The sequence below is a fragment of the Drosophila takahashii genome, chromosome 3R (genome assembly GCF_030179915.1).
Source record: "Drosophila takahashii strain IR98-3 E-12201 chromosome 3R, DtakHiC1v2, whole genome shotgun sequence".
NCBI lineage: Eukaryota > Metazoa > Arthropoda > Insecta > Diptera > Drosophilidae > Drosophila > Drosophila takahashii.
Window position 1 is genome coordinate 36,659,034 of NC_091681.1, and position 17,915 is coordinate 36,676,948.

The 17,915-nt window shown below is 41.7% G+C and overlaps 1 protein-coding gene across 3 annotated transcripts in view; it reads right to left on the minus strand.

Moving 5' to 3' along the window:
* Positions 1-2,559: 2,559 nt before the first annotated feature.
* The window catches only part of side (sidestep), a 73,340-nt gene continuing 57,984 nt past the window's right edge, over positions 2,560-17,915 (minus strand). The window contains exons 12-18 of one of the 3 annotated variants that reach the window (XM_017153973.3): positions 17,668-17,818; positions 16,272-16,504; positions 14,934-15,108; positions 11,790-12,060; positions 9,758-10,014; positions 8,519-8,674; positions 2,560-3,964 (exon numbers count right to left, since the gene is read on the minus strand). In XM_017153973.3, coding sequence (XP_017009462.2) covers positions 3,900-3,964; positions 8,519-8,674; positions 9,758-10,014; positions 11,790-12,060; positions 14,934-15,108; positions 16,272-16,504; positions 17,668-17,818 — 1,308 coding nt within the window. In that variant the 3' untranslated portion in view covers positions 2,560-3,899. Of the gene's footprint in view, positions 3,977-8,518; positions 8,675-9,757; positions 10,015-11,789; positions 12,061-14,933; positions 15,109-16,271; positions 16,505-17,667; positions 17,819-17,915 lie in introns of all 3 variants that reach the window. The other 2 variants (XM_017153963.3, XM_017153953.3) reach the window with 2 other exon arrangements.

The following is a 17,915-nucleotide window of genomic DNA, read 5'->3' on the forward strand; positions in this document are numbered from 1 at the left end:
ACAACCGCGACGACTGCAGCTGTCAGCTGAAGCCAGCCAAGCCAGCCAGCGATCGCAATAATCACCGGGCTCAATCGAAGCCATTATGAGTTTCACCAGGGCAACCGACCACTCGGCCATCCGACTGCTAATTGAATTCCAAACTGGCCGTTACACTCCTTTTGCCCATGCCTCTCCTGCGATGGGGTTGTCCTTTTTCCGTTGGCAGGACATTCAAGCTGGGGCAGTGCTGACCTAGCTAGCCTTAAAAATATGGAAATTCTGGGAAATTAATTAATAAACTCTGAAAGTTATTAAAGAAGTAAAAAAATAAATTTAATGATTTTTACTCCCCCGTATGACACTATATTTATGAAAAATTATTTTAAAGTGGAATTATTTTAAATAAACAAGATATTAAAAGACATTATATTGTATTCTATCTTTATTAATCTGTAGTTGATAAAAGAATACCTATAAATATTTAAAGTATTTTCCAATTTTCTGCAGAACTCTATTACAAATTTAAATTTAAAGTGGAATTATTTAAAATTAAAAAGCTTTTAAAAGCCATAACAATTCACATTTTTATTTTATGTGTCACTTTTCAAATTAAAAATATGTCAGTTATTTATTTTCAAATGCTTTTTAATTTATTTTCTAACTCATAATAATATGAATTATAATTATAATCGATACTAGTCCGAATGTCAGTCGCTGAAGTCGTACTCTGCCCCTTGAACAAAGAATAAAACCTGTTTGACCGAATTATGGCTGTTTGGGGGCCTTAATATTTCAACAGTCCTGTCCGGACTAAGTATGCCTTCGTGAGCGGTGACAGGATATTTGGAATAACCAAAGTCCAGGACGACCAGGGGCGTCGTTTAATTTATTTAAGCACGCTGCGGCTAAGGAGTCACATTCTCTTTTCGAGCGACAGGCATTTCTCCGTCGGAATCAGAGGAATCTGAAGGGAAGTGCGGAAGTGCGACTGACCCAGGATTTCATTTCGATTTGCGCACTTGCCAGCAAATCTTCGGATTTATGTGGCTTTATTTTTAGTCCGAGTGCTGCAAAGTGCGTTTGGGCCGGATGGATGGAAGAAACCCCCATCCCCCTTCCGTGTTGGAACTTAAAATTCCTGGCAATTGCCGGGCAAAAGCTGAAGCTGCAACGAAAGCGCTGGCCAGCAAATGAAAACGCCATAAAATTGACAACAAAAGCAATGGCAAATGGCGAAGGTAAGTTGGAAAGTAGAGTGAAAAGTAAATCCGCACGTGCCAACCGAAATTACGGGGAATACTTCAGCAGGGGATTGGAAATGCGAGACCACAATGCAGATTCCGAGCAGCATTTTGAAATTAAGCTCCGGCTTGAGCATGTCCTGGCATTCATAGGGTAAGTTCGGTCGGGTGTTCCATTACCAATCGATTTTCCTAATTCGGTTTCAAGCCGGTCCGGTTGCCAAAGTTGGTTCCCTAAGAACCCCGGCCACCAATTACCGAAAACGGTCATTCTCGAAAAGTTTTCATCACTGCAACACAGGTGAGTTATATAAACTTGGGGTAATTATTGAAACATGTACTTGGTACACCCAAAAAAAAGCTTGATATGAAACGATGATCAATTTGATATGGTTTCATTTTTTCCGCATATCGAAATGAAACCAGTTCGAATTTCAAATATGTCTTTCTCCCTGCCACTCATGTAACTTTAATCGCTATCTCGCTCTATTTTTAATTGAGAGAGTCTTTCTCTCTTTTTCGAAGTCAAAGAATCTCCGAGAGAGCGAATTCAGCAAAATGATAATATTTAATGTTAATTGTACGAGTATTGCATGGTAAAACCGATATGGGTATAAATAACGTATGCATTCGCATATCGATTTTTTATGTGTAGAGAAAGTGTGATTTCATTACTTATTATTAGTGAAAACTAAGCTAAAATGTAGGTGTTTGGCTGGGTGTTAGTTTCATTACCCATCGATTCGCCTACTCAGCTTGAAAGGCAATGCATTGCCAACACACACAAGTTTTGTGCTCTAAAAAGTGTGCAACAAATTACGACAAACAGACTTGCATTTGCAGAAAGTTTCCCGGCTGAAACTTTACCTTCTTGGGAGTTGGCGTTGCAAATTTCCCTCCAACTGTTTTAATCTCCTGTGCATGCCAAGGCCAACGCCCACCCAGTGCCCCGCCCCCCTTAAGCTTTACAGCCTTAATTCGAGCTCGTGTTTGGCTTTGGGGCAAAGGCAATGGGAAAAGGAGGTGGGCTGGCAAAGGATCCTTGTGCAAAGTAATGAAGGCGGTCTCCATTGACCGACCGCCTTGCCGATGTTTCGATTACGCGCCTCAAGTGGCAATCAGGCTGCAGACGGGGTTGCAGCCGGATTGCCGCAGGATTTGCTCCGCATTAATAACACTTAACCCCTGGCCAAAGTTGGGCAAACAGGATTCGGATTCGGGACTCCGATTTCCACCCACCGAAGTCGCGGCATTAATCTTCGCTTTGATGTCCAAATCGGCGGCTTAATTGGAATTGATTTGAAAACGGGAAATGGAAACGGGGTGCTTGGTTTGAATCTTGTTTATTTATTCAGTATTCGGTATTATTATTAACACACTCAGTAGTTTCGACTTAGTTTTAAATGTATTTCACTTTTAAGTTTTTCTGCTTTTCTCATTCGCCTTTTTTTAAATTTAATTTATTTATAAATCTAACTTTGCTTAAAAACAATCAGTTTGGTTTTGTCCAGAGTGACAGAGACAGAGAACGACAATGTGTTCCATTTATATGTATCTATATTTATATTTATATGTATATTTCAATTTCGATTTATTTCATTACGCATACGCACTGTATATTTTGCTAGTCTGCCATTTCACTTTATGTTTGAATATTTGAAATTAGAATTCGAATTACATTGGAGTATTGTGTAAACTGTATGGCGTATTATTATTATTATTATTATTATTATTTTTATGTGTCGTACTTTGCGCTCGGTTACCTTAGTTATTTATAACATTTACACTGAATTCGCATTTATTGTTTGTGTGTGGTAGTTTCGAGCCTATGTGTGAGTCTTGTGTGAGTGGAATTGCTGAGGACTCTTTATTCATTATGCACTCGAACATCGCCCACGTGGCTCTTGTTTGTTTGTTGTTTGTTTTCTGGCTTGTTATTCATCTTTTGGTAATAGAATATTCATGGCATGGCCATAAATAGCAACTGAAAGTGCCAAATCGGATTGGTTTGGAAAACAGTGGGTTCTCGGGGCCCAGAAAGAGTCATTCTAATTTGCCGGACAGCTGGATAGATGATAGGGCTTTAGCTGCTAATGAATCCTATATCGCTATGCAGACATCAATGGATGAATTGCCAGATATTTGCAGTTACCTAGTGCAAAGTCTGTGGGCCAATAACCAATAACTCTATGAGTCTAATTACACTTTCAATACACACGGCTTACTTAACTTAACTGGCTTACGGGCTAGTTGTTCATTAATTACAATTAGTATTTAATATTTAACATTTAAATGCAGTTTGATTAATGTTTGCCCGTTCTCTATATACATTCGATGGTGCAACAGCAAAATGAGTGTGAGTGTGTGGTATTTACAAGTTTTGGTATTTTGATTTCAGTTACAAGTTTGTAGCGTATTTATAGCGCAGCTTCATGGGTTCATAAATTTTTTATTTTTCTTTTTTTGATTTTTTCTAGGCAATTTCGACACTTAATGGCTGACAATTACAAAATGACTTATGCTTATCTGTCTCCTTAGACTTTTACACAATATACGATTTACCTTTTACGCTAATGCATTTAAATTTATGCTAAAAATTTACAGCTATGTCAAATGAAATGCCCGTGTGTGTGTGTGTAGCTGACTATGGTAGATATTTATTATTACTTTTTACAATTACTTCAGCGTTGGATCCAGGGTCGTAAATTCCAATTCGCCGCGCGGCAATATCAGATCCGGGTCTGCAATATACACTTTGGTTGGTTGGTATAAAACAAAATCAACAACAATGGCATATGTGTGTGTGGGGATTGTAGCATGTGTATGGGTGAGACATAAATTCATGTGAGAGTGAGTAATGAGTTTGAGTGTTAGAGTGGGTGTACGAGTGTAGATTCAGGAATAGAGAATAGAAACAAAGGCAAAAATGTTTATACCGATTAGTTTGGCTTGGTTTGGTTTAGTTGATTTGGTTTTGGATTGCTTTTTAGTTTCAGTTTCACAACACTTGCAAAATGACATCATAACACAGAGTGGCAAATTATGATTTGAGCGGCGAAAAGAAAAGAGAACCATTAGCAAATACGTAGCGAAAGCGTGACCAACAGTGCGCTGATAACAAAATAAATAGCAGCTAATAAAAAAGCAGCACAAACATGGAACAACGAACAATGAACAACGAATAGAAACAGAAACATTGAACAACAGAGACATCAACAACATTTAACGTGGAAGCATTTCAATATTAATATTCACTTTGCTCCGAGCACGCTTCCCATTTCGTCTTTCCCCCCTCGTAAACTTAAAATAATTCAACAATTTCTTAATTTTTATAGCGCATTTCGAGGGAATTTATGAGCGAGTCGAGTCGGGTTTTATTGTGGTCCGACTTATTGTGTCGCCTGGGCACAAGTGAATCTTGAGCGTCATCTAGCGCTTGTTGTTTACGATTTTGCAGTTTGTTATTTGACGGGGCACCCATCGCCCATCCAACCATCCACCCATCACCCTGTGATATTTTATTATTATCGCCTTTTATGTCACATTTGTGCGGCGTCTTTGAGCCATAAAGACGCGCACAAACTAAGGCAACTCTCTAGTGCGTCTATGTGTGTGTTTGGGTGTTCGTGTATTCGGGAGGTTGTGTCCTTTCACGTTTACTTTCACGCCATGCCTGACAGCATTAAAAAATGTCAAAAGTCGCAAAAATGTTGCCAACAAAAAGCGGAAAGAACCTCTAAAGGGAATGGTGCCAAAGAGGGGGTGGGGGGTTGGGCGGAAACGGAAGTGCGGCGACAAATGAATGAGCAGCGTTGACATTGAAGCTTCAGGAGAGCCTGTGCGTGTGTGCACTAAGAGAAAATTCGGTGTCAGAGATATTTCTAGATGTCTTTAAAAGTCAGCAGTTCAAAAAAGTTGTGAAAAGTTTAAAATTACTTTTCACAACTTTTTTTAATTTTATTCAAACAAAAACATCTTTTATTAAGGATAATAAATCTTTAAGAAATAAAGAACTGGTGCAATTTAAAAAAAATAATTAAATTATGTCCAAATTGAATTTTTTTTAATGAAAAAACAAAAACATAAACCATTGATGCCCAAACATTTCTATAATATTTTTGATACAAAAATTCCCTTTAATTTCCACAAAATTGTAGAATTCTTTCAGAGTCCACAAATACTAGGAACTCAATTTGAATCCTCTTACAGTTCCAGCTACTTTTCTGGTTATTTCATTTTCCTCGGAAAACATTTTTTTCCCCGTGTAAAGCTTCTGCTGCCGCATAAACAATGTTGCTCAAGCAAATTCTGCGGCATTTTTTGCGGCATGACAGAGACATCAAAGTGAGAGCTTCGTAGCAGGGACACACATGTGCTTTAAGGAGTCTTTAAGATAATGCCACCCTATATAGCTATATAGCCCATATATATGTAGCCGCAGCAAATGGCGCCGTGTGCTCATTTCGAGTGGCTGCTGTGTGGCTGGGTCTCAACTTTGTCTAATTAGACGAGTGCCGCTGGAGTGCACATGGAGCGTAGAACCTACAGCCGGCAAACCTACAACATCTACAAGCTACAACCTACAACCCACTCGCATTACTTACAATCCAAATGCTCACACAAAAAGCCCGGCCAGCAAGGACGAAGGCCACACAAACGTGGCTCAGACTCGCGACTCTTGACTCGCACAAACAGCAAGACAAACAGCAACAATGAGACAAAAAGCTAGATGCTGGGCCAAAATGAATGGAGCAGCATGAAATGAAACAAATGTGCACAAAAAAGCAGTTCCATCCTCCGTTTTTTCCTTCCCTTCCCAACATCACCATACGCCATACGCAGCGATGACTGTGGGGCAAAAAAAAGTCAAACGAATTTGACTGCTCTGGGGGATTCGCCCTTCGGTTCAGTCCCCCTTCCCCCAGTGCCACCTGTACAGTAAAGCACGCGAGACTGGCATATGCAATTAAAAATGCTGGCTAATGACAGCAACTGCCGAGATGTAAAGATGCGAACGGGTGTCTTTTCCTGGCCGTGAGTGTGTGTATATACGGTGGCTCACTTGTTTGCCTTGAGTTACGGCGCTGGAAGCGTTTTGCTCTTTCCAGGACCTTTTTATTTCAATTTGACATCGCCGTGTAAATGTGGGGACTATGAATTCCCAGGCAGCAGCTAGGGAAAATTTACTACCCCATCTTGACACTGTTTAGTTTGGTTGGAAAAGCTCGTAACTGGCTTTCAATAATATATTTTTGGGTATTTACTTTACCTAAGAACATGAAAAATAATTAAGATAATTGGTAACTGACTACAATGAAATTTAGAACTAGAAGCAATAAAAATCATAAAGTTTAAAATTCATATCAATTTTGGTAAAAAAAAATATATTGTTGCTAACTTTTAGACTCCTTTTTTTTCATTTAACAGTGATTTTAATAAATAGCTAGTTAAAACCAATTTTAACTAATTTTTGTTTCATTTTTTTAGAAAATAACTAGCAACCTTTTCATGTAACATTTATAAACCGAAAGTTTAAAAACCCAAAAAAAACGTATATAAAAAGCTTGTTAAGTTTATCCTTTTCCAAAACAGATTATCAACTTCTTCATTTCAAGTAATATTTATCTCTTTCTATGAAAATCACGATAGGGTTTAATAGTTTTTTGGCCCAATCAGAATTTGAGAGAATCGTTTAAGCTGCTTTGCAGCTCAGTGTAATCCCAGCCAAGACAGTTGCCAAACTGTGTGTGCTTTAAGTTGGCGTCTTGGCGCAACAGCTACAACGAGTAGGGGAACATTTCTGGACCGCTCCTCGGGCTCCTTCTTCAGACTTCTCCTCACTTCAGAGCGACTTTGGCACTTGTTAGTGTCTTGTAAGCCAGTTGACTTGGTTTACGTTCTGCCGGGTGAAAGGGCAGCAGTTCCGAGTTCGGAATATGTGAGAGTGTGCATGTCGTGTCATGTCAGCCGAACAGTCCCCCATCGCACATAAATTAAAGCGAGAGGGGGTAGTGCATAAAAAAAATGTATATTTATATTAACGAGCGGAAGGACAGGCTGAAAGTAATGAAAATATAAAATTAAATCGCTGACAAAATCAAATTTAGCTAATTTGCGACATTTGAACCCACGCACAACGGGCGGCATGAGCGATGTTGTGTTAGCAATAATATCACGTATACGACACATCTGCCCATTAAATAATATTTGCATTTGCCAGCATGTCGGCACGTCAGGCCCAGGCAAAACTCACTGCTCTGCTCTCTCCGTTTGTTTGTGTGTCTTTGTGCTTATTTTTGTCTTTTAATTTAGTGCTTTCGAAATAATTAAAATTTATGCAATTCAAAGTTAAAACAAAGTCTGCATGAGCTCGCACAGCAAACAGGAAAAAGGGGGGTGGATAAAAGGGGTTAAAGCAGCAGTAGAATATTTTGCAAATTTGTTGCTGTCTGAGGCATGTTTACGCACATAGTACATATGTTTGTTTGTCGACTGCTCGCTACGAAATTTATGCGAATCATCCCAAAAGGACTTGGCACTGCACCGAGTGACACATAAGTTGTGGGGAACCCATCATATATGCCATATATATAGCTATATGCTAGAGAGAAATAAACAGAAGTGTCAACAAAAAGCAAAGACTAAGCAAACAGCCCCATATATCCCCGGGATCCTTTGTCTTGGGGCCGAGCTGCATTTATCCTTTTTAAAAACAATATTTGCCTGCACTCTAATATGTATCTAGCCTTGATTTGAAAAGAAACTCATATACTTCAATTAGCTGTGTGATTTAATATCTCTGATCCGTTTGAGAAATCCAAGGAAAATTGCTTCAAAGAAAATGCCGCAAATGAATGGAAACTTGTGGATATTTTTGCGGCATTTGCAAGCCAAAATAATTACGAATGCACAAAGGGAGTGAAGGAAATCAGATGAAAGACATGTGAGTGCAGGGATGTGGCAACGGAACAAGCAAAGTAAATTGGCAAGCCAAATGGACGACAAATTAAAATGTGAAATGGAGTGGAGCAGGGTTCTCCTCGTAGGTTAGGGGATATTAAAAATACTTGAGATGGGATGGGATGCCCCTGTATTTCCTACAAAATTCGACAGCAGAGAACAGAACTCAGCTTAGACATGACTGCCCATCTGCTGCAGCTGCAACTGCAGTTGTTCCTCCTGTTTCAGTTTCAGTATCTCTTTCAGTTTCTGTTTCTGGTTCTGTTTCTGTTTCTGGTTCTGTGCTCGTTCGACCTGCTGCACAGATTTAGTTACATAAAATTTACTTTGCATACATTCGGGCGGCCAGGCTTGGTTTCGCAGGCTCGCAGGATCAGGACAGGATAGTTTCGCCTGGGGCGAGATGGCCAGGACCACGCTCGAGATGGTGGAGTTGGAGTTGGTGCTGCCCGGCTGGCTGGATGTTACGAGCAGGGGCAGCAGCACGTCGCCTGGGTGAAAGGATACAGATACAGATACAGTAAGGACTCCTTCTCGCCCGCAAGGACAACGCTTTTTGGGGGCGCACACTACATTGCTTTAAATACTGGGCAAGGTATTTACAACTTCAAGTCGAGGATTAAGACAGTTGGAAAGCAAGTGGAGAGTGTTACCTACAGAGATTTAGATTTAGAGATTTAGAGGCAGAGAAACAGGGAGACAGAGAAAGTGGGGGGTAGAGAACTATGAACTATGTCAGGCGGGATTTTATTAGGGTGCCCAGCTAATCTTCTCGAAATACTCGAAACTAATCGCTTCAATTGCTTCAACTCATTCGAAATCGAAACGAAATTAAATACTTTGATCTGCGCTAATTAGAAAAGTGTGTACTCGTATGTCATAAGCTACTTTTGTGAATGCCAAATGACGGGGCAATTAGTTTTTCATTTACATGTGCTCTCGTGTACTCATTAGTTGGGCGCCAATTTCGTGTTCAACCGCATCATTAGCGCGAACTCAAGCCAACCTAATTGTTTTAAATGTGGTGCGTTGATCTCCTGCGCTTCCACTACTCACATGCCAAGTACTTAACTAAAAATTATTATTAATTTTTGCACAGTTATGAAAGCATTGAGAAAAACATTATGTACACAGAGTGGTTGTCAGATTAAAAATAAATAATTCGTGTTTGTGTGCATTTTGCATTCCGAAAACGCTTTTGACAATTTATTCGTTTCGTGCATTTTGTGCATTGTGACTAAACAAGATGTTAAGTTAATCTACATAATGGCTGCAAATCAACGTGAGGTGTATATAGATAGTGTATGTACAGGCAAGATAACTCTATTTACATAAGGCAATAAATTCAATTGGGCAAATCAATCAACTAAGGCTACGGATACAAATACAAATTAATATCGAGTAGCGCACTCAAAAGTCCTTGAGCAAACCAATTGGGGATGCATCGCTACAATACAAAGCTATTGATAGACAGACTGATAAATTGATGCTTGATAACTACTTGACTACAAACTACAGATATAACTAGAGATACTACTACTACAGCTTGTTGAGTATAGATTTTGGAATAGTACCGTTTAGGCTGGGCTGCGCATACTGGATGAAGCTCTCGGAGATGTAGTGATGGGGTCCGGCCACGCCCACAATGGCCCCGCCACTCGAGCCCACGCCCCCGGGCATCGGCATCCCGCCCCCGCCGCACAGGTGGGCGTTGGGCGGGGCCACCCGCGCCCTAATCTCCGCCGCTCGTCCACCGCCTCCACCACCCTCCTCCAGCTCGTTCAGTTCATCCTCCTCGATGTACATGCTCGGCACATCGTTTCTCGCTGGTCTGAAAAAACAGAAAAATAGGCAGACATTTAAGAAATATATATTTATAGGTACACAAAAAAAACAAAACAAAAATCTAAAATTAAAATTAAAATATGCAAATTTTACATTTAACATTTAATATTAAAATCTTCTTTTTGATTAATTTAAATATTATTTTCTATTTTGATTGAAATACTTCCATTCGTTTAATTAATCATTCAATTAAATATTACATTTTTTTATTCAATTTAAATATTTAATTGCATTAAATTTGCAAATATTTATTTTTACTTCTCTGTTTTTTTGTCAGTGTAGGTATGCGAAAGTTTAGTGGCTAATAGTTCCCAAGGTGAGAGAAACAGCTTAGCGAACTGGACAAACTAAGCCAGCTGCCGGCTCTCAGGCGACTCAAATTTCAATATAAACAGCAACATTCAAAGCCCCGCCGCCATTTCCCCGGGGAACAACTGTGCCAACTTTTCAGTTGATGGCTGGCAAAACCGGAAAATAAAATAAATTCACGGGGCACACGGCGTATGCGCAATATTCGCACCGTTGTGCACCTTTTTCAAAGCGGATTTAATGCCAGCGACTCGGCATTCGACATTTCGAAATGATAAATATTGGCGAAAATATTACCATTTCACTCGAGGACCCTCGAATTTTAATCAGCCTGCTCGATGGTCCATTGTAAATTAAATATAAACCGATTGCCGACGGTTCGTAGAGCTAATTACGCCGCACTCTGTGTCTCTCTTATCAGCTGCCGTGCCTCTGCCGCACACGCAACGTGTGCATCAAATATTTGCACTAATACTTTGCCGCAAAAGGCAAATCATTAAAATGTATGCATAGACGTGGAAAGAGGGGGTTTATAAAGAGGGGGCAGGGGAGGCACACACAGGTGCTTTCCCATTTTATTTATGCACCGAGCATGGAGCGCGTTTGACAGTCGTGATGACCATTTAATGACCCGCATGCGATTCGCTTTGATGTGCCCGGCGACTATTTTCGGCAACTATAATTAATATTTCGTTGGATTCCGCTTTGAAGTGGCTGCCCGAATTCATTATTGAGCAATCAGTGCGGTTGAAAGAAAGGGGCATCGCCACATCGATAGGAAAAGGACGGGGTGTGTGTTTATCTTTCATTAGCCAGCGGGCAGCAGAAAAGGGGGCGGTACATCAGCTAAGCAGCTGCTTAATTACCCAACCGCCCACGCGACCCTTTCGCAGATACTACGCTGATTTCCTATCTTAAATGGAAACTCTAACTTGTGCGGCTGCCTCGTTTCCGGACCTCGTTTACGGCCATTCTTTTCTTTTTGACCCTGTTCGCTTAGGTCGTCGTCAGGTGCAGGTTTAATTAATTTAATTACAGACTAAGCATAATTTACTGGGCAGGTGCGTGCCGGGCTCTAATCGATTGGCGGCGGCCTCAAACTGTTTAGGCGATCGCCTAAATGAACCCAGCAGATTGGCCTTTCGACCTTTTGTTCAGAAAAGGTGGAAATAGCAGGTGAGTTTAAAGTAGGCTCCCCCGTTTGATTGAGCGGCCATTTCTGCGCGACTGTGGCTGTCATTTAATTACTTTCCGGGTAATAAGCATAAGCGAGCGGGTAATGCGCAGGAAAGTATGCTACGGCTTCCTTTTTTCTCCATCCTCGGCTGTCAGTCACGTGCCCCACATAAATAATTTCGTAATTATTTCTGCACACACGGGCTCCGCAGCAAACAATTTCATTATTAGTTTTTCCCAGCTTCCCAGATAGATAGATGTGTAGTGGAAACTCACCGCATGCTCTTGCGCACCTCCTGCGGCTCAGGTGGTCGCGGCCGATGCCGGCAGACCACGACGATGCCGGCCACGATAATTGACGTCACCACGACGGCGCCTATCACCACGACGGCGGCGAGAATCAGCAGCGTCGACTGCTTCTCGGGGCCGCTGCCCGTGCTGGCGCCGGTGCCCAGGCCGCTGGAGCTCCCGCCGCCGCCCACGCCCCCGCCGCCTCCGTGATGCGTTGTTTCTGCGGGCGTTGGGTCCTCCGACAGAATGGATTCATCTGGAAGAAAAGTATGGAAGGGCGATGCCATTAAAGCACGGTGAGAAAATATGGAAAAAATATATCTTAATCTGTTAACCAAGGAATATAACTGTAATATGATTTTTTTATAAATTTCCCATCATAAGAACATTAAATATCACATCGATAGGCTTTAAAATTATTTAATTAAATATATAAAAAAATATTTATGTGCCTACAATTATGCAGTGAAAACCAGAACAGACTAATAATATATTGTGGCATACTTTTAGACACCTATATTTGTGTATATATATTTTATTTTAATAATTTGAAATCATCTAGAATATTTGTACACATCGTAAGATCATAAAATATCACATAGAAAGGCTTTAACATTATTTAAAATCTTTAAAAAAGAATATTATAAAAAGAGGTGTCTAGCAGTATGCAGTAAAAACAAGAACAGCTTTCCAAAATATTATTGCATACTTTTAGACACATTTTTAGGTAAACCTTAGTCATGGCTATTTTTCCCAGTGCCTAAGCTTATTTCGTAGGTAGAGCTCCTGATAGTTTCAGGGGTCTAGCAATGATTTGTTATTTGCTCGGAATTAGTTTGATGCTCCTGCTGATTTCTATTTGCCTCGCCTGCTCGCTGCTCGCTGCCGTTTATTTATTTATTTGTTTTGCCGTTCCGTGTTCTTTTGCCTAGCTGATTGCTTTTGACTGTTTGCTTATTGTGTTTTCGCTGGGATCTCTCCTTCGGGGAATGGGGGGATATAGGGCTGAAAATTGAAATTAGCCAAATCGCTGGGTGCTCTGTCATAAGTAGGAGATGTAGGATGCGGGAAATCTGCGGGCAGGATAAATAATTATGAAAATCAAAGACCACAAGGGCACTCCACCTCCTATTTTGCCACTTATTACCAGCCATTAGACTTGATGGCACTTGCTGCTCGAAGCTTTTGGCAATTATGAGCAACATGTGAGGCATTGTTTATATTTATTAGATTTCCAGCCAGCGGAAATTGCAACATAATGTGTGAGCCGAGCCCAAGGGGTCCAAAGGCGAGGCAAACTGATTGTAAGATGATCCCCGGGCAAGATTTATGCCAGACATTCGTTAATGCCAAGCTCCCTACCGATTTTTGTTGGCAGGAAAGCATTTCCGCTCCATTTGCGGGCCGTCAAAGCAACGGCCTCGGAATTGAAACATTGCCAGCACCACACCAAACCAGATCCTTTTCCAGGTCCTTCTCCTGGTCTTGAGGTCCTGGCCCTGGCTTTTGAAGTGAGCGTTTGAGTGGAAATTGCCTACACCTGCGGCTCAATTTAATTTTTGTTATTGCCTGGCCTTTTGCACTGGATTGGCTGGCTGACTGGCTTCTGATGCCAAGGCATCTCCGTCATCGTCTCATCGTCTCAGCCTGTTTTTTAATCAGTTTTCCTTGCTTTTCCTTTTGCCTTACATTGTTTTGCTTATTTATTCGCCTTTGATGCTTTTTTGCCAGCTCAAGTGGCCACTTTGCCTGATATTTTTCACGTTTTCCCTTCGCCTTTCGTGTAATAAATTCTCTTGATGAGTTCTGCGTAAACTGATTTAAATCAGCGTCAGCTGATTTGCCTTCATTTTATTTATTTCGCTTAAATCCGAAATCTGTTTAGGTGGCAACGGTTTTTCGGCGACGACGTCCCAAGGAATTTATGGGCCCGCACATATGTACACAATAAAAATCTGCGTGGGCTAGGCGGCTGTTAGAGCTCCGCATAAATTAAAAGGATACCCAGGACCAAAAATGGCGAGTCCATAGTCTCGGTTGTGTAATCACAGAGAGGCCGAATTTACGAGTCTGCGGCAGCCCATTAACATACATAAGTAACTCCGGGAAAAGCTGCTGCTGTTGTTTCATGTAAATAAGTTTCGCCGGACTCGGGAAAATCTAGTGAGTGCGCTTAATCGAACATTTGCGTATCGAATGCAATTAGCCGCCATTAAATCGGGGCAATATGAGTGATTTATGGCTAACTGGGCGAGCGAAGCACACGAAAAACGAAATGAAAATGGCCAAGGAGAAGAAAATGGTTGTGGAAATGGTAATGGAAATGCAGATAAAAATAAAAATCAGCATGAAAATAATGACAACATTGTTGTCGTACTCTCGTAGCCGAGAAAACTGAGAGCGGAGAACTGAAAGCCGAGAATGGCGAAAGGAACAATAAAAGAAAAGTGTCTACGGTGGCCGTTAAGCAAAACGAAAATTGAAGCAATTCCGCTTACGCTTACGCTCGGCTCACGAATACACAGGCACACAAAGGACCTTCTCACATGTACTTCGAACACACACACACTCACACAGAGACAGTCGCATTATGTCGTTAGGCAGGAGCAAAATGAAGAGGCTGTTGCGGCACGCCCCTGCGTATACGTAATATGCGTGTGGCCCACTCAAAGAATTGATGGAAAATGCTGAAATGCTTTCCGCTCCACTGCATAACTCAGTCAGTGGATTAGAAAAGGGCGTCTCGTCTTTGGGGTGGAACTGTATGCCCAATCCCCTGGGTCTCTCCAGTCTCTCCAGGTTCCTAAGGACCTTTGCCTGTGACGCCATGTGCGAACTTTTCGCGGCGGCTGATTGAAGACGATTTCCCCGAACTTGCGTTGATTTGAAAATGCAGTCAAGCGTTGAATTAGACAGTTCCGTTCTCAGCTGTTCTTCAGAGGGATCCAGTTTCAGTTTCAGTTACACAGGCTCTCTGTATTTTATTGGCCTTGGGATGGAAGTGACCCACAAACTGGGCAACTCGGTTGGCCATAACTTGCGCTCTTTATGTGATTAGCAGGAGAGTTCTGCCTTTTTCACCCGACTATCTGTTTTTTTGGGGACACGAAGGATTCGAGGGCTACTCACCATATGGTCCCAGTTGGGCGGCCACGCGTACATTCTCAATCACCACCGGCGGCTCGCTTCGTCCTTTGGCGTTGACGGCGTAAACTAAAAATTGATATTCACGTCCCGGCTCTAAATTATTCAAACGAAACTGTGGACTGTTCTCCTGCATGCGGAAGAAGGGTGCAGTTGTCGCCTGGAATTATACACAAATATTATATATATATAGATGATTTGGGATGCGGGCATGACAACGACGACGAGCGCATTTATAATTCACTCGCCAAACGCCATACGCCGTATGTATTTTTAACTTTTCAGTCCCCGTTTGCAGACCCAACGCATAAATAATTATTCATGCCTAAAAAATACGAAGAAACACAACTGTACTGGGGAGAAACAGAAACAGAAACAGAAAACAGGACAGTGTCTGAAATTTTAAACTGAATATCCGTTTGCCGTAATGGGACACAATCGAGTGAGCTTCGTTGGTTACGCACAAATTCCCACTCAAGTAAGCGTAAGTAATTTATGTTGTCCTTGCGGCACTTTTCCAACCTCATCCCCTCCCCCGTTCTTCTCCTTCTCCTACCATTTTCCCTGCGAATGTGTGTCCTTTATCTAGCATGAAACTTTAAAGCTGCCTGCCAAAGGACCAACGCGTGGGTCACAGTCCGTAGATGATGTCGGCTGTCCTGCCATCATCATCATCATCATCTTCGTTCCATTTTCATTTTCATTTTCATGACCATCCTCGTGATGAGCTTTGCGCTTGGCTACTTTGCTAATAAACTCGCCCCGGCAAGCGCTTCATCAAGGCTGTTGAGAGCAGCCAAACGAAATGAAATGAAATTTTCATATGATATTCCCATCTAGGAGTGACAGGGATAATTTAATAACTCAGCATGCACTCCCCGAGTGCCGGACAAAGGGTACAGAGGTCCTAGGGACACCCTGTTCCATGTGGGGAATCGGATTCGGACTCACAACTCACAGCATTAATTATGTTGTCCCTTTTACACTCGAGTTGAGCTGAAGAAAGGCCCCAGTTTAGATACTATATACTAGCACCCCCGAAATATTTATTAATAATTCAAGCAGAAAAGTCAAAGGACATGCACACTAATTGACCATATGGATTTCAAGTGAATTATTGCCAAGTCCCTCGGCAATGTTTCTGATTTCTGTTTCCCAGCTTTCCTTTTCCTTTTAAAGTAAGTTAGCTTAGCTGCCGGCTGTTTGCCGAACCGTGAGTAAATTTTAATTTAATTGAGCAATTTGCGTTTAGCCTGCCGGAACTTATCAAGTTAGTCCTAACTCGATTTTGGATGTTAGAAGCTGGCACAGCACTCCACTCACCTGATCGTTGAGCGTGGATATCTCGTTGTCGCCCGGGCCAATGGCCTCGCTGAACTGCTGGCTGCCTCTTCCTGGGCCCGTCGATCCACCTGGATCACCGGCGTATAGAGGGTCGCCGCCCACCACCTCCAGCAGGAAGTATTGCGAGAGGCCCCCGTCACTGCCGGCTATGCAAACCACCTCCAGGACGGTGTCGTTGCGCAATTCGCAGGCCTTCGGTGCCTCCGGGGTGTCTGCAGGGGAAGAGGGTTAAGAGAAGGGTTGGGAAGAAAAGAGGGTAGCCAGAGATAGCAGTTAGTCATAGTCATAGACAAGCCGGGGCTTAATGGCCCACCCTTACACCCACCAACCCACCCGTAATTGCATTTAAAAGCAGCTCCTGTCGCCTTAAAGCGCCACTTTGCCGCAAATGAAGGCGTCGCCCCGTTAAAACAAAAATAAAGAGTGCCAGTACGCCCCTAAAATTATTAAGTCAGCTTTGATTTTACCCCAAGGGTAGATTGCACAAAATGGACGGGGAATTGAAAAATATTCTTGGAATTATGTTGCACTTCTCCTTGAATTTAAGGAGAAGAATATCTAAATTGTTACGAATTTTCTTTTTATTGGTGAAAATTGTAATATTTTGTATGGGAATTGCAAAAAATATAAACTTGTTAAGTTTTATTAAGTGAAAAAATCTAGTTTTTAATTTATTCGCATACCTGAAACTTTGTATATTAAATAATTTTTATGAATTTAAAAAACACTTTTTTGTTTATGATTAAAAATAATTAATATTTTGTAAGCAATTTAGGAAAAATATTAATTTGCAAAAAATCTAGTTTATAATTTACACGCATAGTTAGGTTTATTTTTATTAATTCATTTAAGCTTTTAAAATAAAAATGTATATTTTTATGAATTTAAAGAAATCTTTTTCAAAAAAATTGTTTCGAATTATTTAAAATTTTAAAATTCTGAATTATTTTCATTATGTGTTGGATGAAAAGTCTTTCCCTGAGTGCATGACCACGCCCCTACTTTGCATTAATAACAAGCGAATTTGGCCAAGACCTGAAGCAACGGCAGGCAGTTCAACCTGAGGATTATTTGGCAACATTTTGGCAAAGTACACCGGCACTCCATCCTCCTGCCATCCACCCTCCTTCCCCCAGCACACACTCGCCAATTATGTAAGTAGATCCTTATGTGTGCATAAGAGATAGACTGGGGGACAGGGGACAGGAGGACTGGGGGACAACAACGGCACCGGTGGCAATACCGACACCAGTCTTGTTTAAATTGCGGCGAAGATGGAGGTAAGTGCCGGCATCTTGTGGCAACAACTTCCTCGACTTGAGCTGGTAGAACCACCTCCATTTCCACTTCCCCAACTATATCCACATCCACTTACTTGCCGGCAGGATGTGCACCAGACAGGGCGTCGTTTGGCGGCCCACCACGTTGCTGGCCCAGCAGGCCAGCGTTATTAACTCGGAATCCGTCTGCGGCAGATACGTCACCGTGCTGGCCAGTCCGTTCGATTGAATCCTCGAGTTGAGCACCTGGAAAGGTAGATTCCGGAGGATTAGATTCAGCGCCATTGTGCGAACGTAGGCAGGATCAAATGCAGTTCAAATCGAATCGAAATCAAAGCAAACT